At 40.0% G+C, this 25170-nt stretch overlaps 1 protein-coding gene across 1 annotated transcript in view; it reads right to left on the bottom strand.

Moving 5' to 3' along the window:
* The window catches only part of LOC121453516 (putative Polycomb group protein ASXL3), a 143839-nt gene that overhangs the window by 77214 nt on the left and 41455 nt on the right, over window positions 1-25170 (bottom strand). The window contains exons 4-6 of the mRNA XM_041660364.1: window positions 11771-11892; window positions 2199-2316; window positions 1112-1231 (exon numbers count right to left, since the gene is read on the bottom strand). Coding sequence (XP_041516298.1) covers window positions 1112-1231; window positions 2199-2316; window positions 11771-11892 — 360 coding nt within the window. The remainder of the gene's footprint in view (window positions 1-1111; window positions 1232-2198; window positions 2317-11770; window positions 11893-25170) is intronic.

Genomic DNA, 25170 nt, shown 5'->3' on the forward strand with positions numbered 1-25170 from the left:
GTGTACAGGCAGTTGTGGCAACAGGAGTGACTGGAACAGCATGTGGACATGCACATGCACACACGCATAGCCTCACGCCATATGGGTATGCATGCATGCGAAGCTAGAGGCAGACATGCAATGTCTTCTTTGTTCTTCACTATATCTTTTAAGGATAAGGTCTCTCACTGAACACGCTGCTGCTCATTGACTGGTTAGACTGAATGACCAGCAAGTTTATGATGTGCCTGCCTCTACCTACTCTCCCCATTAGTGCTAGGGTTACAGACATGCAAGACCATGACCAGACCTCCTGCATCCCCTGGGGATCTGAACTCAGATCCTTACTCTTTGGTGGAAGGCACTTATCCACTGAGATATTTGAGCACTATAATATCACAGTATTCTCTCAAATATTCTAATGTTCTATCTAGGTTACATCATCATTGTGTCTATTCAAAGGTGAGATCAGTGGGCCCAGGTCGCTACACATGGAGTGTGGATGGCATGAGTTGCAATAGTCAGCCCAGGGAACACTCGTATTTGTCTTAATTGTCACACTTCAGTGCACTCATTGTAGGTCTTTATTAAAGCCAAAGCAAGCATTCGGGACAAAATCCATTGTTAAGAGCAAGACCCTTGGACCATGGCCCCCATACCTCTAGGAGATTATACACCATTTTAATTTTGTAGACAGGTACTACCGAATATTTCAAGCATCTCAAACAAAAACAAAGGCAGGGCAACCCTACTGTAGCAGACCCCATGACAGCACATTCTTCAATTCAATGCATGCTTCTGAAGAGCCTCCTTTTCCTCAGCCTAGAGTACCCTAATAAAGGGAGGCCACGATACAACATTGTACACTAGAGAAAATCCTGACTATACAGGTAATTACCTGAATACACATTTCATATTAATTTTGCTATCTTTATTCTCTGCTTTATCCAATAACATCACATTTTGCTACAAGCTTGAGACTCAACTGAAACTACATTGCTTCCCAATTTAGTATTTTTTTTTTGTTTAGATGAATGAAGGATACTTTCAGTTTCCCGTTTAACAACTAAAAAAAGATCTATTTATTTATTTATTACAAACACACATCTCTAAAATGTGAACTGGTACTCACCTAAACCTGACTTCTTTAAGCGTTTTAAGTGCTGGCTTGTTTGTTTTCCAGTGGGAGATTTTTGCCCATGTTTCATTTCTTTATCTGAACTGTCTGCTTCCCCATTTTTAGACTCCGATCCTAAAAAAGGAAATAGTTATTATGCCATTATCTTTCTCTCCCTGTCCTTGACAAGAAACATCTAAAATTGTTTTAAGAACCACAGATATAATCTCCTTTTTCTTTTCCTGAGTTAATATACTACCTTAGCTACAATCTGATTCCCCTATTGGATATAAAGAGAATAGGCCAATCAATCAATCAACCTGGACAAAAAGCAGGAGCAGATGGCCTAATAGCAGAGTTTGACATGCACTCACTGATCAAATAGCTTTTAAATAAAAGAGTCGGATATTTGTAAAAATACTCAAATAAGATTCACCACTGCGATGCCATTTAGAGATGATATTAGACAGAGAGGAAAATGAAGAAAGAAGGAAGTGAAAGAAAAGGAAGAACCAGACCCTAATCAACAGCTTTATGCTAAAGCAGGAACAGAAAATGCGAACGTTCGTCCATAATGAATGCGAGAGTTCACAGCTGATAAAGCGCCAGAGACAAATGAGAAGCACGGGTCAGGGCTTCACGGGGGTGAAAAGGATGCTGCACACAGAACACAGAAACTCATGAGGGCTGCTAGGCTCTGCGGCAAGCACGAAAAACAAATTCACACTCCGAGAAATAACTCCTTCCCATGGTGTTGCACGCCAGCATGTGGTCCAGAAGTCAAGCTCAACATTCAAGAGGAAGCTAATGGAAGCAGAGCAAACCCACCAGCATCAGGACCCACTTGCTCACACCTACCGACATTAGCAAATTAAGGCATTTGGTGACAAATAGGCTGGTGGCTTTCTGACACCACAATTGGGAAATGTTCCACATTTTTAAATCAATGAAATGTACACATCGATAAGACAGATATATGTTATAGATTATATATAAAACTGACCCTTACATGAAAGTATCTTTTCAATTTCAAAAGAAAAAGAAAAAAAAAAGCCATCTCACTCCGTCAGGAAGTCTCCCGGGAGGAACTGGCCATCTTTACCTGAAGGCGAATCCGACTGCTCATCAGACACCTTTAATGGTGTCAAAACAACACGAGGAACAGTCTTGTTCACCATCATTGAGACTCCATTTCTTCTTTTCTGCTGCTGCCTCAAAGCCTATAAAACATGATAATAAAATATAACATAAAAATGTATCCACAGTGATTTCTGGTTATTGAATTACATGATCCACTTGCTCATGACTATCTTCAGTCCCCCAAAGCCCCTGACTTGTCAGAATCCTTAGTAATCACCTCTGTCCATTTTCCCTCCAAAGCAGAAAATTGAGCTTTGGCAAAGGGGTTTAAGCCTGAGGCCATTTTCGGTCTAATTCTGATAACAAAACACCATGGAATGGTTTATTCTACCTTAGAAGTGTGGCTTGAAAGCCAATAGAACTTGATACTAGGGCTCCCAAGTAAAATAAATGTAAAATAAATGTTTCGAAACCAGGATAAAAATATATGTGTCTGCACTTCTCTTGCAGGTGCTTCGTCTCCAGCGCTGCTCAGTCAATCAGTTAACACCGGGTGTCATCAGTATGTACGGCATGTAAGGACTACTGTATTGATGCATTCACTCAGCCGTGGGGAGCGCTGCACAAAATCAGCGAACATGGCAGGAATCATTTATTTCTGTGAAGGGAATCAGTCCTAATCTTGGAAAGCTTGCAGCCCTTGGCTTCTGTCTGCTTGACTTTGGCATTAACCTTCAGAACATGAACATGACGGGGTTTGGGCAAATCCAAGAAAAAATAGATAGGAGGATAAGTCTCTTCAAAATGGGAAAGCTTTGTGATTCATAAATGAATCTACCATGGTGATGGTAATATAATAAAAGGCATTTAAAAGTTTTGAAATACAGCTTTATCTAGCAGATCGCTTTATGCAGAAAATTACCTGTAATAAAAAGGGTTTTAAGCACACGAAACAGGAAAAGCCATTAAAACCTGAAGCTGTAGGAATGTTGAAATTCCTCAAAAGGTTAAAAGGCTGGCCACGAACTGGTCTCAAATCTTTTTATTCCTGGTTTGTGTGCAATTTCTCCTAATTTTACAATGTCTCAGTTAAATGATTAATGTGCTTTGACCAACAGTTGTCATAATCTCCTGAAATACTGCCTTGACTCTATATTCCTTGGCTGTCAAAAATAATGTAATCTTATTTACACAGTATATGAGCTGTATGTTTGACTTGTTGACCGTAAGATTTAGCAATCACATACTTATACTTAAAGAAATGAAAAATTAAATAATACTTAGAGGCAAATTCAGATAAGATTTAAAGCCACATACAGAAGGAGAGCTGGAGAATTTATTATAAATGATGTATTTACTAATGATTACCCACTAGGATTCTTATATTTATAGTTTCTGTGACATCCCAGGCACTGTTGAGGAACCTGAGATACAAAAATTCATATTAGCCATTCATTTCACCTAGCCTGCTGTCAATAATAGATTTAATGAGGCCAAGTGTGCTATAAAGTATTTAAGGATTTACTCTTTCTTCAAGCTGTGTATATAATTGGACATAAATTTTATAACATACTTCCATAAATCTTTCTTATCATTTATATAAGCATGCCAAGCACTCTACAGACATTAGCCTAACAATACAAAAGAATTAGGAAAATCAGTGCTTCCAATTACAATTGAAGTCTTTTTCACCCACAGTGGCAATCTCCATAAGAGAATAATGGTGGCCAGTAAATATAGCAATGAATCTCTATGAGTAAAGGTATCAATTTCAAATTCTCTTAGAGAAATATTAACTTTCTAAAAATACCCTCTGTGTGTGTGCATGTCATGTTAGGGGATTATATTATGGAAAATGTTGATTAACTATTAAAAAATCAACTAACTAATTGCCTAGATCTCTGTACGGAAAGTCAAAGATGCTATGCTTCTTTTATAATCTGTGATCAGTAATAATAAAAACATAGAAAAATTTACACCTTTAGTTTCTAGAGCTAAGTGAATTCTACAGCCAAAGATTTAACTGGATAGAAACCATGGCAGATGGAATACGAGAATAAAAGCTATGGCTACTGTGAATTACTGTCAGGTGGGATAAAGAAAAACTAACATGGTGTTTATTCAAATGACATTTCATAAACATGTAAGCTTAAACAATACCTCCCAAAACAATATTTTTAAAGATGATGAAATGCCCCACTCAGTACTCTAGGAAACGCAAAGTACATCCATAACATAAAAAACAAAATAATTTTAAGTACATGAGAAGCATACATAGTTCTTTGCTATGCCCTTGCAAAACAAGTACTGGGGCTGGAGAGATGGCTTAGTGACTAGGAGTACTTATTATGCAAGAGTAAAGACCTGAGTTTGAATCCTCAAACACCCATGTAAAAGCCATACACAGCCACACACCATTACTGTGTGATAGAGAATAAAGCAGATAGCAGTAGAGGAAGACCCCTAGCATCCTCCTCTGGCCTTGATATGCATGCACATAGGCACATGCCCCTGGAAACACACACACACACACAATATTCAACACACATTATTTTAAATTTCAAACAGCACCCAGAGGGTAGACAACAAAAAAGGGATTGAAGGGATGGTGTCTGTTTTCTGTGGCATCTGGTTGTAAAGGGGGGTCCTGATGTCACAAACAACAATGCATCTCTTTAGACTCCAACAGCAACTGTCCTGTTCAACTCTTTCCAGGGCACACTATTCATACAACATAATGAGGGTGCCTGCGCACCCTACACATACACCCTAACATTAATAGAAGACAAAACAATGCTGTTTCCATTGAGAGCCATCTGATACCCAGATATCTCTTAGTAAGGGAATTTAGACATGCTTCCTGCCTACCAGGTACCTGGGCCCTTGGTGGAGGAAGACCCTGAGCACTAGTGGTGTGGGGAGGACAGAGGAGAGCAGGGGAGACAGTGAGCACTGGCAGTGTGGGAAGGACAGAGGAGACAGTGAGCAGTGGCGGTGTGGGGAGGACAGAGGAGAGCAGGGGAGACAGTGAGCACTGGCGGTGTGGGGAGGACAGAGAGAGCAGAGAAAGAAGCTGAGGTTAGCACGTGCCCATACACCCCCTAGAGGGCCAGCAGCTGATTCAGCAAATCTAATCCTTGCTTGCTTATTTCTATTAGTAATGGGATTAAGCCCAGGGCCTTACACACTCTATGCAAGTACTCAAACAATGAAGCCACATTTCAGCCTTTTGTACTTTTTTTTTTTTTTTGATACAAGGTGTGACCACATTTCCCAGTCTGTCCTCAGACTTTCAATGCCCCCACCCCACTAATCATGTCTGACTCAAATCTAATTTTTTAGGTCTGTTTTCATGTTTATGAATAATGTGTTCTTTTTTTTTAAAAAAAAAAGGTAACTACAGACCACAATATGTGCCATCTACTACGTACCATGAACTTGCCTGTATACCAAGGAAAGTTAAACACATCCAGACTCCTACCACTGACTCCTCTGGGTTCTTAGTTCTTACTGGTTTTCTTTCAAACTAGGAGTGCTTTTTTCATAGTACCCGTCCCTTAGAGTTTTTGATACACATACATGTGTATGTGTGTTTATATGTACGTGTGTGTGTGCGTGTGTGTGTGTGTATGAAGAGTCCTAGCATAAAGATATAATAGAATATTTTCCTTAGAATGGATTTTCCTTAACTTAAAAATACATCTATGTGACAGATTTAAAAAAAGGGATAAGGAAAACCTGTTTTTGATTCCTATGGGGGGGGTGCATACAAGTGTCCCCTAAAAGAGAGAAAATGTTTTTCCATTGTGCCATCTTGGGGACTCTGTTTTATTCTCCTGTAGGCCAGTGGTGGCCCTAGTTATTCATCTATACTGACTCTGACCTCAGCATTAACTACTCAGTCTTCCACATTAGTCTACATTCATTTTAGGAGTACAAGGCCACTGAGGTACCTTTAATTGTCAGGCTAACCTCTATTCTGAAATGCAAATAGATTGTTGGAGTGAACAACTCTACATCCAATCATTTTAAACCCAGAAGGAAGCAAAGCTAAGATCTAAATTAATAAGCAGATGGGGAGTCTAGAACCTCTGACATGGTCACCCATACAAAGCTGTACATTTTCCAGTGTCCATGATAGGAGGTGCAGAGGTTTGAATGAGAACTGACCCTAGTGGACATCTGAACACACAGTCAACATCTGGTGACACCATTTGGGGAGGCTTCAATGGTGCAACTGTGTTCAAAGAATTGTGCCACTGGAAACCCCCAGTATGGCTAGGTGACTTTCTTTGTTTCACACTTTTGGTTCAGGATGTGAGCTCTCAGGCCAAAGAAATGAATCACTGGTGAAGACCACTTGCTACTTTTTCAGGAGACTCAGGTTCAATTCCCAGGATCCACATGGTGGCTCACAACCATCTGTAACTTCAATTACAGGGTATCTGATGCCTTCTGCTGGATTTCAGGGGTGCCAGGCATACAATTGGAGCACATACAATGTAGGGAAAACAGCCATGCATACAAATATAAAATTAATTAAAAATGTCTCTGAACAAAGGAGAAATAACTCAGCACTCACTTCAAGTTAGTTGTGTCTTTCTGTGAAAGAGAAGGGAAACTGCTAGCTGAATATACTTTCTTTACAGAAATATAGTGTTTTTTTTAGAAAATAAAAGAAAACAATTTTAGATAAACATTTCATTTTTGATAGAAAGATTTCTAGATAATGCTTAAGAAAAAAGAAAGATGAAAGAAAAGGAAAGAGAAAAAGAAAGAAAGAAAGAAAGAAAGGAAAGAAAGGAAGGAAGGAAGGAAGGAAGGAAGAAAGAAAACCACTGTCATGTCTACTCTAATGGGAGTAAAGGAACTAAAACTGAATAGCAGAAGATTTTGTGTTGACTTGGCACTGTAAACAATGAATGTTGACTGGATTTTAATAGAGAAACAAGACCAACAATGTAACTTAAGAATGCGCAGAATGCAGTAAGCCCTTTTATTGAAAATCTGAAAGTCTCACAGGCAATGAATGCTAACACTAAAATAACTAGAAATGCGCACCTGGGAACAGCTGTCTGTGCTGGGCACAACAGCAAGCATTGTGATTGGTGATAGCAAACCACTGCTGCCACCATAACACAGCAAAATACCAGCACTGTATCTGCTCTGCCATGGCACAAGGATGGAGGGTCTGCAGCTTCTACCATCCTAAGAGAGCGAGGGAGGTCAGGTTAACAGAGACAACACATGGTGACTGGCATTTCCACACCATGCCAGAACACAGTGCACCCTCTTCTCATTCGTCCGATCATGGTCCTTTGCTGGTTAAGATTCCAAAATATAATCTTGCTTAGCTTCTTTGAGAAATCTAATCATTCCGCAGTGTCTAAGAATCTTACAAACCAAATACCACAGCAGAGCGGAAACAGGAAACCAGGTCATAGTGGAGGACTCTGAGAATGCTTACACGGAGTAATAACAACAAAACTGTAGGGGAATAAAACGGTATCCATGCAATTACGTCCATCACATTCACTAACCCCATGATAATTTGAAGGTAAAAGGAATTAGATATCTTGGAACAATGAAAAAAGGCTATGCAATAGCCAAGGCTCTCTACCTTCTATACGGTCCAACCTACAATTACATTGTGATCAGCAGTTTGAGGTCAGAAAACTTGCTTGTTAAAATGGCATCCTGTATCAAACAGTGAGGAGCTTAGACCTGGGACACTGTGTATGGCTTTGCTTGCAAGAGTTTTGTTTTAGTTATTGATTTATACATTTGTGATGTAAAGGCTTCTGGGCTCGCAGGAATTTGTTTTCAACTACTTCCTTGCATTAGAGATCTATTGAATTAGAGCACACACACACTTTAAGAAGAGGCTTATTAAGCAAAGCACAGTACATTCATATACCCAAAGACCTACTGGGCATGCTGACCCAAAAGGGCACTAGCAACACATTGGGTTCTGTAGTGTGGGACTTTTTGTTAAGTTTGTATAAATATTTATGAAGTGGGTTGACATTCATGGGGATAAGGTGATCTTCTCTCCCTAGTTATGGTAGATCAGATTCTCTATTTTAGGGCATTTTATCCCATTATCCTTTCGAAAAGCCTACGAGAAGGCTGAAATCATAATGCAAATGACATTATAATGAAGCTGGGGTCCTCTGAGGATTCAGACTCTTCATTGGTGCATATGTGTGCTGATGGAGGAAGTCCCCTGGCACCTGGGTTTCTCATAAAGCTCGGGAAAAATACTAACTGGAGCTTCAAAGATGTTTAACCATGGGAGGGCAAGAATGAGAATTTTTCATAAATTTGTAGTTTCTAATATAGCCGAGTGCGGGCCATCACTACGTGCAGGTACTCAAACATAGGCAGTTCAGTCTGTTTGCAGAAATGCTATTCCTAATGACCCCACTGTGTTGCTCTTCTGATGCAATACATAAATTGAAGTATGGATATTTCCATAGATAGTTTCAAAAACAGTACCTGCCCAATGGCACACCATATGTTGATAGGAAATATTGATGATGAGGATAGAATTTGAAACTGCACTTTTAGATTCAAATATTGTCTCTGAGAGTTATAGAGATGTGATGGTCTTGAACAACTTAGGTTACTTCTCTGGACCTTGGTTTATCTGAAAAGCAGGTATATGGCTGGGGATGGTGATACACATAGGATGTGGAAGTAGGAGAATTGGGTGTTCAAGGGCATATGCTAAGTTCAAGACCAGTTTGGGCTATATGAGACCCTCTCTCAAACAACAGCAACAAAGAAAAATCAAAATGGGCTCACAACTGTTTGCATACTTCAAAGGGTAAGTAATAATGTAAACAGCAGTTCACACAATCATCACTAAAGTGATTTAGCTGTCTCCCATGCTATGATTATGATTTGTGATTGTATACAAACACATGGAACATATATTGACATGCATGGAATTGTGTTCAGACACATTTGTACATGTTCACACTGTAGACATGGATAAAAATTCTATAATCTTTCAACTGTCTAAAGTAAATGAAAAGTGCATATTGTCTGAGGTTACAATGTAAGTGCTGTAAGTTCAATCAAGTTTTAAATGCCGTGTTAAGGCATTCAGCAATTGCAGGGATCTCAGTAAAATTCTGCCCGGGGAGTTTTTTTTTTTTTTTTGGAATGTTATTTAAATACAAATTAGTTTTAATGGGACATTAGCATATCTGACCTATATTGAACCATAGCTACTTCGTTGCTAATTTGCTACTTGATTATAAGATAGACGTTCTAAGATAGAAATAAACAATTCTTTCCTATAATTGAAAAACTCATACACACACTTCTAAAGACAAAGTTTAAACTATAAGCAAGTTGTGCTTCTCATGAACACATAATCTTCTTCAAAAAAGGGAAAGAAAAAAGAAAGGAAGAAAGAGTAACCAGCAACAACACCGCTAAGTCAAAATTGTACACCATCAATAACTGTAAAAAATTCAAATGACATGAAGCTGAAACAATGGAACTGAGGGAAAATGACACTAAACACTCCAGATATCTGATTCATTCTCTTCCCACTCATCCCCAGCAGGACTCACAGTGTGCACATCCTCCAGACCACTTTGGATTCACACGTTTCATTTATGATCCAATTTATGTTTCTTAAATGCCACAACCACAAGTGTCCAATTTTGCACTCTTTGTTTTGTGCTGTTTAGTATTTTATTGCCTACATGCTATTTCCTATTTGCTGCTTGAATGGGCATTTGCTTGGGCTTGCCTACCAACTCTATCCTTTATTTCACAAATTAAAAAGGGATATCAGTGCTGATCACAGTTTTTCTCTACGGCATCTGAAAAATGTCTCATAGTATTCATGATATGAATGAAAAGTTACCCCAAGAAGATTAGCTGTCTGAAGGAAAAATACTGTCAGAACCTTAAATATGAATTGGAAGACCATAATTTCAATAATTAATAGAGAATAGAAAAGCAACGTAACTCAGTATTAAAATGCTCAGTTTTTATTTCTTCCTGTATTTCCTTCTTTGAAGCAGAGAAGGTAGCAGAAGCATCCCCAGTCTACAAGTAAATATTAGCTGGTATGGCCAGCCCCATGTGGAATATCAGCAGGAGTAGTGGGGTTGCTGAGAGCTGAAGACTAGCCAAGTGTGAATAGGAGAGTCTGTCTTTGGCTTGGCAGTTAAGAGCTCTGCCTGATCTTTCAAAGGTCTGAGTTCAATTCCCAGCAACCACATGGTGGCTCACAGCCAGCTCTGAGATCTGGTGCCCTCTTGAGGAAGAGACCTGGTCAGTTTTCCTCATCAACTTAGACCATGAAACCCAATATGGACAAGTTCAAGTTCAACAGAACCCGTCATATACAGGCTACCCATGCATGTTTCAGCATTGCCAGGGCATACATTTCATTTCAAATTCCATTTTCATCTTAACAACAACAACAAAAACAACCACACTGGGGAGGACAGGAAGATGAGGAAAAGGAGAAAGAAGCTACAAGAACATCAAGGAAAAAGCTGTCTGTTGGTTTTGGAAAACACGGTTTCTCTTTTCCTAGTTATACACACATTACAGGAACAGGAACTCTGTTCCTGACTTGGTGGAACTGCAGGAGGAGTGCATTAAACACAGTTGGGCAGGAGAGCAGGATGAAGCTTACACACTCAGTGTAACCACTACTGCACAGCCTACCTAACCATGGCTTACACACTCAGTGTAACCACCACTGCACATCCTATCTAACCATAGCTTACACACTCAGTGTAACCACAACTGCACAGCCTATCTAACCCTGGCTCACACACCCAGTGTAATCACCACTGCACAGCCTACCTAACCATGGTTCCTTTCTTTCTCCTCGCAGTTAAGCACTTGCCGGTGTGGGACAGCAGCTGACACTCACCCAGTGGGGATCCTGGGACAACCACGCTCCATCACAGCTTCCTACACATCATCTTGACTATTCCTCAGCTCAATCTATGGGAAAAGTACTCTCACTGCTCCCAGTTTTGATGGGACATAAGTGATTCAGAGAGGAAACTGGGTTTTCCAGATTCTCAGAACAAAAGTGATTTAAACCAGGCTGCGTGAGTGTCCAGAAACCAGTATCACAGCCACTACCTCTACCACCATCAAAGCATAGGCCATACAGGTCAAGGCCACCAAGGTAAGGGAGTTTCCATGATAAACAGATGAGACTCCATCCAGTATCAAATAATACCCCTTACTGTGGCAATGGCTAACTAAACGGGATGATCATAAACAAATATAATTTCCAAATTATATAACATAATTATGAGCCCAACTAGATTTACTATAAATCACACACACACACATTCATACATGACTCCAAAAACATTTTCTATTCCGTTTTATCTGTTTTATATCAGAGTTCTTAGTCCAATCCTCACCTAATTTTTAATATATAGTAAGGTTATTAGATTTAATATTACAGAAATAGCCAAATCCAGAGAACTTCTGTTACTTCCTGATTTTAGGTTCCTGATTACCTTATTTCGTCTGCACCACAACCATAACCTTCTGTGGGCAGAACTGAAGGGCTACGCACAGAAGATGGCCTCTTACCTGTTTCAGAGCCTTTTTGGTGTGCTGCTGGAAGGAAGACACCAGCTTGCTCTGCACCGCCGTGTTCGTAAGGCTGCAGTCTCGAGTGGAAGATACTTCATCCGCTACCTGCTTCGTACACACTAGAAGCAGAGAGAGATAATGATATTACTAATTTGAATTCCTTTTTTACACCCACTGTAATTAACTCACTTGGAGCTTTCTCTGGTTGAAAATGGATACTTAAAATACAGCAAAATAGCACAGTACGAGGAGACGTATCTGGATTCAAGTAGAAGGGATCGTTTAGTAACGGTGGCCACAGTTCCACTTAACTGCTTAGGCAGCCGGGCTCTGGTTCCCACTGGCAATTGTGGCTGACATACACACAGCCACGTACCTGCCTTACAGTGTGGTGGTCAATGGGCCCTAAATCTATCTTCATATGCAGATCCTACAGTGGAAACATCTCAGTGAGAGAAATTGTTTTAAGCAAACTCAGGTCTACAGATTAAAACTCTCATTCTTCTGCCCAATAGCCGCCCCCTGGAGAATCCATGGTGGTTCAGGCTGTGCTTCTCTTTTTATGGGATAAGATCCATGATGCTTACTATCAATTCAATTTACCCTCTGCAGATAACAATGAGTTCTGCCCATCTTTGTTCGGTCCAGGCCTTCGCTTGGCCTATCCCAGATAGGGAATTTTCTCTCTTAACACTGTTATTGGTAACTTGTGTCCTTCTGAAGTGGGTGATCGTGGAACATACAGGGCCCACTGCTCTGTGAACTATTTGTTTGGGAGCTCTTCCTTCAGCCGTCCTCCATGTGGGAGGGTCTGGGCAGGAGTCCGCTATCCATGGACTAGAGGAAGGGGCGAGATTAGCAGAAGCAAAATGGGGAAGTGGCAGGGTAGGTGGCAGAATGGAGGCATATGTCAAAAGCAGGAGGCAAGAGGAAGTTGCAGGGAAGAAAATAACTCGAGAACATATTGTCAAAGCTCAAAACAAGGCTTTTTAAGGGCACCGGGTAAAAGAAAAGTCAAGACTATTTTCCCAATGGTGGCAACTTGAGGGAGGAGGTGTGGAACAGACTTTTTAAGAAAACTACAGAATAAAGACTGTTTAGTTATCAATAAACAGCATATACCCTCAGTAGAAGGAAAAATAGTTATTGTAGTGCAAAATGGATACACGCTTTACATAAGATTTGCTTTTGAAAGACTAACATATCCTACCTAGAATTGAACATGTAATTAATTGAAAAGTTTTGCTGAAACCAGAGTTAATTGAGTTTTGTTTTAATAAAGAAAGTAATTAGGAAGCCAAAATGAACATATTTAGCAAAATATGTTAATTACTGCTAATTACATTTCGAGAAACTTTTCATATGGGAGCTCAGTTAGTTCTTAGAGTTTGTTTGTTATAAGAAAAATGTGTCATTTCCATATAGGGCAAAGAGAAAACTAGAGCTCAGAAAAGCAAAGAAAGGCATACACTGTTAAAGATAGTGAGCTCATACCTGAGACCCCAGGCTAAACCAGTCCCATGAGCTCATACCTGGGATCCCAGGCTAGCCCAGTCCTATTGCTGACTGCTTGATACCAAAAGTCCTGCCTCCCAAAGCAAAGATCTGATGCAGAAAATCCACATTTTAAGAATTATAATTTAGCTGCATGATGTTGGATTACTAAGTAGAAAGTCAATCAGGTTTACAGGATTAGGCTACTGAGTTGGGGAATACCTTACCCAGGAAGCACTAAAGCAATCACATTTTGGTATATGCTTTTGGAAAGGTGGCTCAGTGTTAAATGGGCTTTTTAAAGTTCTTCTACAGCACAGAGGCTTGGTTCCCAGTACCTGTGAGGGTTGGAGTGCAACTGTGGATAATTCCAATTCTATGGGGTCTGATGGCCCTTTCTGAACTCTTCAGGCAAGTGCTCACATACATTCACATTCACGTGAGAGAGAGAGAGAGAGAGAGAGAGAGAGAGAGAGAGAGAGAGAGAGAGAGAGAGAGAGATTTGGATGTACATATAGAGACAGAAGTCTTTAAATTACAGATCAGACGGCTTTATTTTGCTTGATACAGTATGACAGTTTTCACGAAGACAGACTGGATGTTCTAGTAACGACTCCATTATAACACATCCTGAGTAAACACCGGATACCAGGCTGCTTTCCTTGAAATGACTACTGCACTGGTATGGTTGCTGACACTTCACCAACATTTCTTTACCCATAGATACCTATCAGATCACACTTAAAATATCCATACATAATATTCTGAAGCCTCTACAATGTGTGGCCAACGAAGGAGGTGACAGAGAGGTGGTAGACAGGATATGTCATCCTAGTTGGACCAACTAACTGCCATGGACATTATAAAAGTCCAGCTCAAAGTAAAGTAGGCATCAGCAAATATGCTTTATGGCTGCTACATTCTGGGTGCCATCTCCACTCAGGAAACTGAACATTTACTGACTGGATTAATGGAGAACCAAATGCAAAATGCAGGTAATGAGAACCTCACAGAATAAATGAAATTGCTTTAGTGCAATGAACATATAAATTCAAATTTACTATCAATTTGTTTAGGAAATACTTTTGCTAGTAAGTCTTTAAAAAAAACTATAAAATCTTTCTTGTTTTACTTTGTCTATACGTATATTGTGCAAGTGTCTTACAGTCTTTGTGTGGAGGTCACAGGACAACTTGCAAGAGTCAATTCTCTCCTACCAGGTGGGTCCTAGAGATCCAACCCAGGTCCTCAGACTTACTAATCCATGTCTTTACTAGTGAACCATCTCGCTGGCCCAGAATCGTCAGTCTTCCAGACGTAAACTTCAATGCAGTGGGATCAAACAGTAACAAGTTCTGACTAAATGCCCCTAAACTTTAGCATCCTTTTCATCATCTAAGTGCTGTGAAAACAGAGTGCACCTGTGTGTCCTTCCGGAAGAGAGCAGCTGTGGCTGTTACTATCCTCCTTCTTGCCCTCTGACCCGGGATGCCCCGAATATCAGGAAATCTACTTTAGGGTCAACGAGTATGTCTCAGCTCTGTTGTTGTCCTGTGTTCATTTGCAGTTATTTACAGCCATTTACAAGAGGATGTTCAATGCAGAGCCCAAAATGAAAGAGATTGTGTTGGGGGTGGGGTCGGGCCCTATAAATACCATGACGTGCATTCTCAAACTGGGCCTTTTCGGAGTCCACATTACTAGCTTTCTCTTTACCCTTCCTTCAAAATGCAGGGTAGCACCTGTTTCAGCTACAGCCCCCTCACATCTCCCATTGATCTGGACATGATTCCCTGGGTCAAAATGGTTTTCTCCAAATATCTACTTTGGATAAAAAAATACACTATTAAAATGGGGAAAGGAAATGCACTTAACAATAAAATCTATAAACGACTGTGCCTTGGCATTGGGGATAGGTGTAAACCTACATCCCAAGCGGTGGGGTGAACCTGTATTATTGTAAAGTGCTGACAAATGTAAACCTAAAGTTTACTATGAGCACCTGAGTTAATTTCTTCATTCTTTTGCCAAACATATGACAGAAGGTTAGCAGAATGGAAAATACCCCATCCGCCGAGGAAACAGGTTATACAGACTCATATTCTGAAAAAAACACAAGGCTTTTACTTTTTTACACTTATTGTACAGCTGTCTTAAGAATAGATGTGATAAATAAATAATTGGAGGTCTGAGTGTTCATCTAAGAGGTGGAGTTTGATTTGTGAAATAGAACCTGAAGATAAATTAATGTTAGAGGAGAGGTCAGAGGAAATTCCCTGTAAGTGAAATTACAACAGGAGCCAGGAAATCCAACAATGGGGACAAATGATTTATCCAATAAATATCAAACCTTGACATGTAGCCTAGAACCTGATATCCTCTTGGAATTTAAGACAGAATGAGAGCTGGGATTTTTCTTTACTATTAAACTATGTCAGTATAATCACAGAATTAATGACAGATCTTTGCATATTAAAAACCCACAAAAGTTTGAAAAAGATAGTCTGTCCTTCTCATAGATGAAATAGATGAACACACTGAAAACACAAAAACAAAAACAAGGATGTACATAGAACCTTCATCCAGCAACTGATGGAAACAGAGGCAAAGACCCACATGGGAGCACTGGAATGACTGAGCTCCCAAAGTCCAGCTGAAGAGTGGGAGGAGTGAGAATATGAGCAAAGAGGTCAAGAACATGATGGTGGGTTCACCCACTGAAATAGTCTACCTGAGCAAATGGGAGCTCAACAACTCCAGCCAGACTGGGAAGGAAACCAGCTTAGGACCAAACTAGGCTTTCTGAATGTGGTTGACAGTTGCATGGCTGGGGCTGACTGAGGGGTCACTGGCAGTGGCACCAGGATTCATCCCTACTGTTTGTACTGGCTTTTTGGGAACCTAGTCTCTTTGGATGATATCTTGTTCAGCCTATATATAGTAGGGAGGGCCTTGGGCCTTCCCCAAGGCAATGTGCCTTACCCTCTCTGAGGATTGGATGGGAGTGGGGTGGGAGGGTAGGTGGAGGGAATGAGAGGAGTGGAGGGAGTGGGAACTTTGATTGGTATGTATAATGAAAAAAGGTAGTTTTTTTTTTCTTTTAAAAAAATGAAAATAAAGAAACAAATAAGAATGTGAATTTTTGCTGGCTGAGTTGGTGTTCAGTATTTCTTAAAAGGCACAGCAATACCATTGCATCCCACATTTTGCTTGTCTTTCCAAATAAGGCAAACTGAAAGCATAGTTTAAATTAATATTCTAGTTTTAAACTTGCCTCTTAGCTATCACTTCACACACAAGTGACTCACTCACTCAAAATGGCTGAGAGCAAACGTTATAGGCAGCCATGAAGGATTCTTAATGACCAGAAACAAGGTGACAGTGTCTCAGCAAACTGGTCTTTTTCTCTAGGTGTCTCCAAGTTGTTGTCTGGCCTCTTTTTTATTCCATTTACCTTGAACATGCTATTACAATCATTGATGTCATACAACTTGCACGTGGTTAAAGTGTAATAGTACCATGAAGCTCCTCTCCTAATCCACTTGGCAGATCCCTGGCAGAAGAACAAATGTCCCATGAATGTAGCTTTAGTCTTCAACTCAAGGTACAAATTAGGGAAAAATCAAAAAGTAGATGTGATCGATCTGCGTTTATTTCTGATGTATTTCTAGTCTCATATTTTGCTGGCTTCTACAACTCCTACCACATCCAATGTAGCCAAAGAAGGCATTTGACAATACTGGAGCACAAACACCTGCTGTTTGTCGCACTGGCTCTCCCTGGATCCCTCCCAAGGAGTCATCCCAATCACACAGTCTTGTAAATTTACCTTAAAAGATCAAACTCAAACAGTTTCTCCAAAAGCTCCCCTAAATGTCTCTGCAGAAGCCATGCTTTCTTCTAACCTATGTTCTCAAAAGTTAGTGGATATACTACTGATTGTCTCTGCAGTGATGGGATACGCTCTTGCCCCAGCAGCCCCAGGCTAAGCAACTCAGGACTTATGCGCAAAGAAAAGCTGTTCTATGCTCATTACATTGGATTTTTAAATCTGACTTTCATTAAATTAATTTAAAGTATCTATCATTGAAGTTAAGTTTTAATTACTGCCTTTATCAAGAACTGAAGAAAGGAGAAAAACAGATGTAGTTTGTATTATGGAAAAGCATACATAGAAGTTCTTAAAATTAGGAAAAATTAAAACATACATCTATTCTAAAGTCAGTTAAGATAAACAGGAAAGCAAACTTAAAGGATATCCCCCCCGCCCAACAAAAAGAGGCGGGGAGTTACATGGATGGGAATAAGCACAGATATATTTCTCTGTGTCACCTTACTCATTGTCTTACTTTAAGAGAAAAGCCACAATTTTATGGTTCTTGCATAAGGAAATAAAAACAAGATTTCAAAGTCAAAGCTAAAAGTCATTAAGCTACATAAAATGGCAAGGGCCGTGTAGGCACAGACCACAGTGCATGCCAGGGCGTGGATAGTACTCAGGCACTGCCATAAAGCCTTTTCATTCTGTTCACTGCTGTGTACCCCACTAAGCCACCCACGTAGGCAACAGCTATTTGAGAGAGCTCTACTTCAAGCGCCTCCCAAGAAAAAAGGTATGGACTTCAACCACTTTCATTTCTATTAATTTTCTTCTAATTCTCCCTATTAGTTTCCTAAAATAATCACAGATGATGCTCTCAAACACCAACAGATTCCTATAGAAACACCACTACTATGATCTAAAAGCTGAAAAACTTCACAATGAATGGACATCATATCAGAGGACTGGGGACAACACTATGGCTACCCATTAGGGCTCATTAATACTCCAAAGTGGGCTGGGCTTTCTTGTTTATTTATCACTAGTTCAGTCATATAACTTTTACATTGTCATATATATGCACTATACATTGAGCAGATCCCCTTCAATCCCCTCCCCTCCCTTTTTTCCTTCCATAGTCCCTTTTTATCCTTCCATCTAGTTCCCTCTGTTCTCCAAAACAGCTTTGCTGCTGTGTTTATGACATAGCTACATTTATGTACATATGTATGTATGAATATATGTATGTATGTATAATAGGATTGAAAATTGAGAGAACACATATGACATTTGTTTTATCTGAATAGAATTAAGTTGCTTGATATGATAATCTGAAATTAGAACTGTAGACCATTCTCAAACAATGAAGAACAAAGAGTTTTTAAAAAACATACAAGAATGCCCATGATTCAATTGTGGGGTTATGACTTATCTTTGTTCAACTCACCATATTATGTGTTAGATGCCATCATGACATTTTTGATTAAGTATGCTTTTGTGTTTCCTATCTGTATCCTTCCCTCCCTGTACCCATCTCCCACTCTTTACTTCCCAGAGATATACACATTTCCTCCTTCATTTCTGACACACCATGACCCACTCCATCCTTCCTTATCACTTAATATTGCTCTCTCTTGATCGTCTTCTTCCTGGATTTTTAGATGTTATTCATACTTAAAGCTGATCACATGTATATATACACATTATAAAACTATAAGGTTTAACATTTATCCCCTTTTTCAAAACACAATGGTGTAAAACAATTAAATCCAGAAAAAACTATGCCAATGGAAACATAATAGTTATAACTCTACTTTGTTTTGAAAGATCAATAAGCAAGTGATTCCAGAGTAAAGCCCACATGGGAAATTGTCCAAAGGTTTCAGCTTGGATTACAATGTGTTTTGTGTATAGTACTTACATTTGAAATTGTGTAAGCAGATCTTCTGGATCAATGCAGCAACTAAATGCATGCCAAGAAGTATAAAAACTGACATAAAAAAGAACAGGAAACCCATTTGACCCCAATTAAAATTTTCCTGGACTCCAATTCTATCAGAGAAAGGTAATTCCTTAGTCCTTTTTGGATCCAGCCTATGGAGAGATATCTTCTCTAAAATGATTCCTGGGTCAAAGTGGGTACAGTCAGCTCGGCCAAAGGAAGCTCTCTTGTTGCATTTAAAAAAAAAAAAACAAAAACAAACCTCTAAGGGTATGATATGCCAAAACAAACTAGCAACAGAGAACTGTTAGCAATAAAATAACGGAAATAGCAATTTTCCCAAGAAACCGTTAAAAAACAGAGTCTTGACATTTTAAGCACTGGGGCTCTTGAAATTATTTAACATAATAATATATATGAGTAAAATATATGAGAGAATGAAATTGTTACTATGTTTCCAAAACCTGCTTCATTAGCTCTGTTAGCCTTACTTCAGAAAAAAGGAAAAAGAAAAAAAAGTAATAGTGAACAAAGATGCTACTGTTATATTTTAGTAGTTTGCTTCTCTATTGCAATGATAAAAAACCATGACCAAAAGTAACCTGAGGAGGTAAAGGTTTCATCTTACACTTCCAGGTCATGATCCTTGACTGGATTCCTGCCTTGACTGAAGGAAGTCAAGGCAGGAATCCAGAGCAACAACCCTTAGGAAAGTTTCTTTATTAGATTGTTCTCTGGCTGGCTCAGATAGCTTTCTTATGCAGGCTAAGACCACCTGCCTAGGGATGGCACCACCCACAGTGGTCTGGGCTCCCCTGTATCAATTAGAAAACAAGACAATGGCCCATAGACATGTTCAAAGGCCAACCCAAAAGAGGTTAATTAATTGTTCAATTGGTGTTCCTTCTTCCCAAGTGTGTCAAATTGACAATAAAAACTAATTATAACATACATGTATGCATGTATATATGCATATGTCCTTGTGTATACATGAGTATGTTGTATTTATGTATGTACATGAACTTATGTCATAAAGCACAATGTTATGAATCTCCTTAGTGATTTTGGGCTGATATTGATTAGCACATTGCAGTTGTCTATCACAGAACTAGGTATACCTTACCTGATTTAGAAAGTCAACAAAAGGTTAATGAACATTTTGGGTTGACCAGATGAAACACTGAAGCTGCAAAGGTAACTGAGAACATTTCCCACATGGAAGATGTACTCTAAACGTCTTGATTAATCAGCCATTCTGATTTAACTCTGCTAATAGCTGTGCATACCCTTCAAAGATTCCCTTTAACCACGAATTAGACATGGAGAAAGCATCAAACTAAAATGACATATTTAACAAGGAAAGCATACCTAAGGAGTTCTACTTTCTAGCTGCCTGACCCCCATCCTATCATAGACACAGAAAAATGGAAATGAAGAAAAGCAGATTCTGTTGTATGAGGGAAACTACGCCATAGGCATTTGGGGGGTAGGGGTGAGCAATGTGGAAATCTAGTGCAGTGGAAACCACTTGGAACCTATAGGGGGACCCTAGGGAGGACTCCTAGTAACGAGGGATATGGAACCAGAACCAGCCGTCTTCTGTAACTAGAAAAGATTTCTAGTGATGGGACTGGGATGCCAAACCAGCCACAAAACCTTCCACCTTCAACACATCTTGCCTGAAAGATGTGCTGAGGTAATGGAGGCACAGAACTGTGGGAGTAGCTGACTAATGACTTGTTCAACTTGAGGCCCATATCATGAGAGGGAGCCCATGCCCAACACAGCCTGCAGGGCGAGACACCAGAGGCTCAATAGCCCAGAGACCTAGAATAGAACCAACCACAACTGGAAAAAAAGTGAGTGAAATGATTTTTAATGATATTCTGCTATAGCTCTAGATCAGTGTCTAATCATCAGTGTCATCAGGCTTCATCCAGCAACTGTTGGAAGCAGATGCAGAGACCCACTGTCAAACACTAGGTGGAGCTCTGGAATCCCAAGGAAGATGGAAGGAAGGATTGTAGAAGCTATCTGGGTCTAGGACACCAGCAGAACATGGCCCACATAATCAACCAATAGCAGCTCACAGAGAGTGATAGGTCTGTATGAGTGTAGACCTTCAGCATATATGTTGTTGTTATGTAGCTTGGTGTTCTTGTGGAACTCCTAACAGTGGGAGTGGGGGTGGATCTGTCTCTTTTGCCTATTCTTACAACCCTTTCCCTTCTACTGGGTTGCTTTGTCCAATCTTGATACAATGGCTTGTGCCTAGTCTTATTGTAACTTGTCCTGCAGAGTTGAGTTGACATCCCTGGGAGGCCGGCTATTTTTTGAAGGGAAACAGGAGAATTAGATCTGAGGGAGAGGAGAGGTGGGGGATGGCTGGGAGGAGTGAGGGAAGGGGAAACTATGGCCCAGATGTATTGTATGAGAGGAGATAAAATAAAAACAATGATAACAACAATTTGCAAATTGTTGTGTTGTACATGTTTGTATTTACATGAACTTATGTATATATGTACACGTATGTGGAGAACAGAAGTCAATTTCTGATGTCTTTTTTCAGAGATTGCCCACCTGTTTCTTGAGACAAGTATCTCACTAGGACATGGGAGTCACTGATTCTGCTGGGATGACTGGCCAGTGAACCACAATGATCTGCCTGTCTCTACCTTCCCAGTGCTGGGATTACAAATGTGTGCCACACACCCACCTTTTCATGTGGGTAATGGGTAATCCTCATGCTTGTGAGGCAAGCACTTCACCACCTGAGTTGGCACTCCATCTCCCAAATTATTTCACTTATACTGGCAGAACAACCCTGATCTTCAATGCTACTCCATTTCATGAAATAGTCACAGAGAAATAGAACAATAGACCCAGAAAATGAAACATAGAAATGTCCAGGAAAAAAATGTAAGAGCAAAAGGCTAGTGAGGGCCAAGGGTAAGAGCTTCACTAATGGGCTTATTGCTAATTACTTTGTATGTCAGGATGTAAAATATCAGGCAAAGTACACAGATAGCTGTTTGAGAAACAGTTGTAAAGAGTCACTTTGCAGACAGAGAAAATGGATTATCTGGCAGCAGTGAGAACATACAGTTTTTAAAGAGCATGTCTGCCTTGTTCCGATGTACATGTCTCTAACAATATAAATCAAAATTAGCTCGTTAAGATGAATAATTGGGGGAATACCTTTAATTATATTTTTATTTGAGAGTGAGCTTGTTTTTCTTATGAGATCACACTCCTTCTTGTCTTTATCATTATTATGGAATTTTGCTCTTGTAACACAAGAGAACTTAGAAAATGATATGTAGCGGGAGAGATTTATCTGTACTGCAAAGCAAACTTTCTCTTCCCCCATGGCTCCAAGCTGTTAAAACTGACTAAAACCCATTTATACAAGAACCGAGTTCACAGTTCAAGGAGGGAGATGTAAGAAAAAGAGGCCCCTGATGGATAAAAGAAATGGAAGTAATATCTAAGTCATGTTTGAAGGAGTGGGAGTGAGTCATTTGGAAAAGGCGAAGGGGGTGGTCAGGCGATGGTAACCAGCTGTTCTCCATCATGGGGCCACAGAAGAAGGGAGAAAATTGTTTTAATTAAAAGCACAAAGACTCAACATAAGGAAATCCTTCTTTGCTATAAAGGTTATCAAAAACACAGAGGGGAAAAAGTAAGAGGGCTGGATTTTAAGATTCCTACTCTCCCTGGACATGTTGCTAGGAAAATATCTTCTTAAATGGATTGGGTACAAGGAAAGTGAGCAGAATAATCTTTCGAAATCTCTTTTATTTCTCATAAACTGTGAAACTGTGGGCAGGAATGAAAGCATGAGGAATGGGAAGGAGTGGGCAGAGGAAGTCTGACACCCCACCAGTGGCCATTTCTCTGAGGAGTGCTCACTTCCCTCTGTACTTTCTTCCATCTGTACCTGAAACAACACTGTCCTCACAGGCTTCAGTTTCTTCAGCCCACCAGAGTAGAGCAGGTGCCTCCACTGGTTAACAAGTTGTTAACTAAAATGCAGAGATGTGGGCTATGGGACAAGTTTGTTTAACCCAAGGAAACCAGGTGGCCTGGTACAAAGTCTCAAGGAATTTTTTTTTCTCATGCTCACAAAAGTTTAAGAAAGGGTGCCAAGTAGACAGGGGCAATGCTATGTCTTCTTTAGTGAACAACTGGGAGCCTGCAATCAACACCCTGCACGCCCCCCCAAAAAAAACCCCACATGTGTGTGGACACATAGCATGTTGCAAAGCATCTTAGTGGGGCATCACAGTCAAATAGAAAAACAAGACCCTGAGGGGTGGTTAAGATTGTTAGCCTGATTCATTTGTATTCACTTGGACTCACACATGTGGGTGTGTTTGTAAGGGTGTCTCCATAGGGATTTAACTAAGGAGGAGTATCTGCCTTAAATGTGGGCTGCACAGCCCATGGACTGAGATCTGGAGAGAGAAAGGAAGGAAGGAAGGAAGGAAGGAAGGAAGGAAGGAAGGAAGGAAGGAAGGAAGGAAGGGAGGGAGCACCAGCACTTATCTTTGTCTTCCTGACAGTGGGAGTGCCTTGTGCCATGCATTCCCTGCTCAACCTGAAAGCAGAACTGACCCTTTTTTTTCCTAAGCTGCCTTTTTCAGGTATTTTGTCATTCCAAAAGGAAAAGGGAACTAATGCAGTAGGTAGAGACCAACTACTCAAGACATTCTCCTAGGTACCATGCCACCCTCTGTCCTCCCCTTCCCTGTGTGAGTAGGCTACATAAGTACACACTGTGAACACTCTGCCAGGGGTCCTGAGCCTTCCCTGGAAACTCCCCCACTTTCTCCATGAAACGCCTGGTATCTGTGTAATTGATGCATCAGCAGAGATCGTACCCATACACGAGCCATCTTAAAACAACTTTCACTTTTGATATATAAAAAAATACCCCCTCTAACTGTAACCTCTGAGCCAAGGAAAATAAAGAGCGAGCTGAATAATGTTTCATTAAGTTAACACAACTCTGCCAAGAATCACACAATCAGAAACCCACTTAGAAAACTGGCTACAAAGAAGAATGAAAAAGGGTCAAATAAAATTCTTGAAATGTTGAAATCATTATACATACTGGGATTTCAGGTCTAAACAACATTGGATATGTGTTCCTGTTTCTCCCTCCCCTTCATTGCTTCTCCCTCCCTCCCATTGTTCTTCGCTCCTTCCCTCCCTCCCTCTCATTGCTCTTCTCTCCCTCTCCCCTCTCTCTCCTCTCTTGCCTTTCGATCTCCCTCTCTGTAAAAGTAGACTTTAAAAATGCTAATTCCCTGGCCTTAGTGTGGCTTCCTCCCTGAAGCCATTAGGGCTAATAGCAAGCAGAACTTTTTTTGATCTCTGTAGATGAAAATTATACATTCTTCAGTTTCCTCATTAGAAGGGAGGAGGTGGTTTTCTGTTTATCTTAAGTATTAAGCATATTACAGATACAAAAGAGATACTTTATTCTTATTAATAACAACTATTAAGTAGAGGATGAAGAGGGTAAAGATTGTCTACTAGTGATATTATTTAACATAAAAATTGTGGGTTATGTAAGAGAGTAATACATTGTAAACCAACTTAACACGTGAGGAAAGCCATAATATACCTCTGTATTATGCACAAAAAAACAACTCAGATACAAACACACACATAAATCTCTGCCTAAAATAGGCCATAAAATTCATAATGTTTTCTTTGTGTGACACAGATCTATACTTATATAGGTATAACTTGTCATGGCTTATCAACACAGAAGAATCAACCGATTCACCTAAATCACTCTTTGATCTCCAGAGCTTAGCTTATAAAATTTGAGCCGTTTACTTTCTCAAGTCTGTATGTTCAATATTTGTTCACGTGGGAGACTACTCCGAAGTCAAGGAGGCATGGACACAGTCATAGTTCTTTGTCCCATAAATGTCACCATCAAAAATATACCACTTGCCCCACAGTGGATTGTTTCAAGTGAACTTTAATAAAAGTATCTTGGCAGAGCAGCAGCCATTTTCTAAGACTCTGTTCTTGTGGTCAGCTGAGAAGGGCCAAGAGAAGGGCTAAGGCAGGACTTCATTGATTGGAACTCTATCACAGGGACTGGCATTCAGATACTATAGA

The sequence above is a fragment of the Microtus oregoni genome, unplaced genomic scaffold, assembly GCF_018167655.1.
Source record: "Microtus oregoni isolate MIOR12 unplaced genomic scaffold, Mior012 000011F_ref0000422, whole genome shotgun sequence".
In the NCBI taxonomy this organism is placed as follows: Eukaryota; Metazoa; Chordata; class Mammalia; order Rodentia; family Cricetidae; genus Microtus; species Microtus oregoni.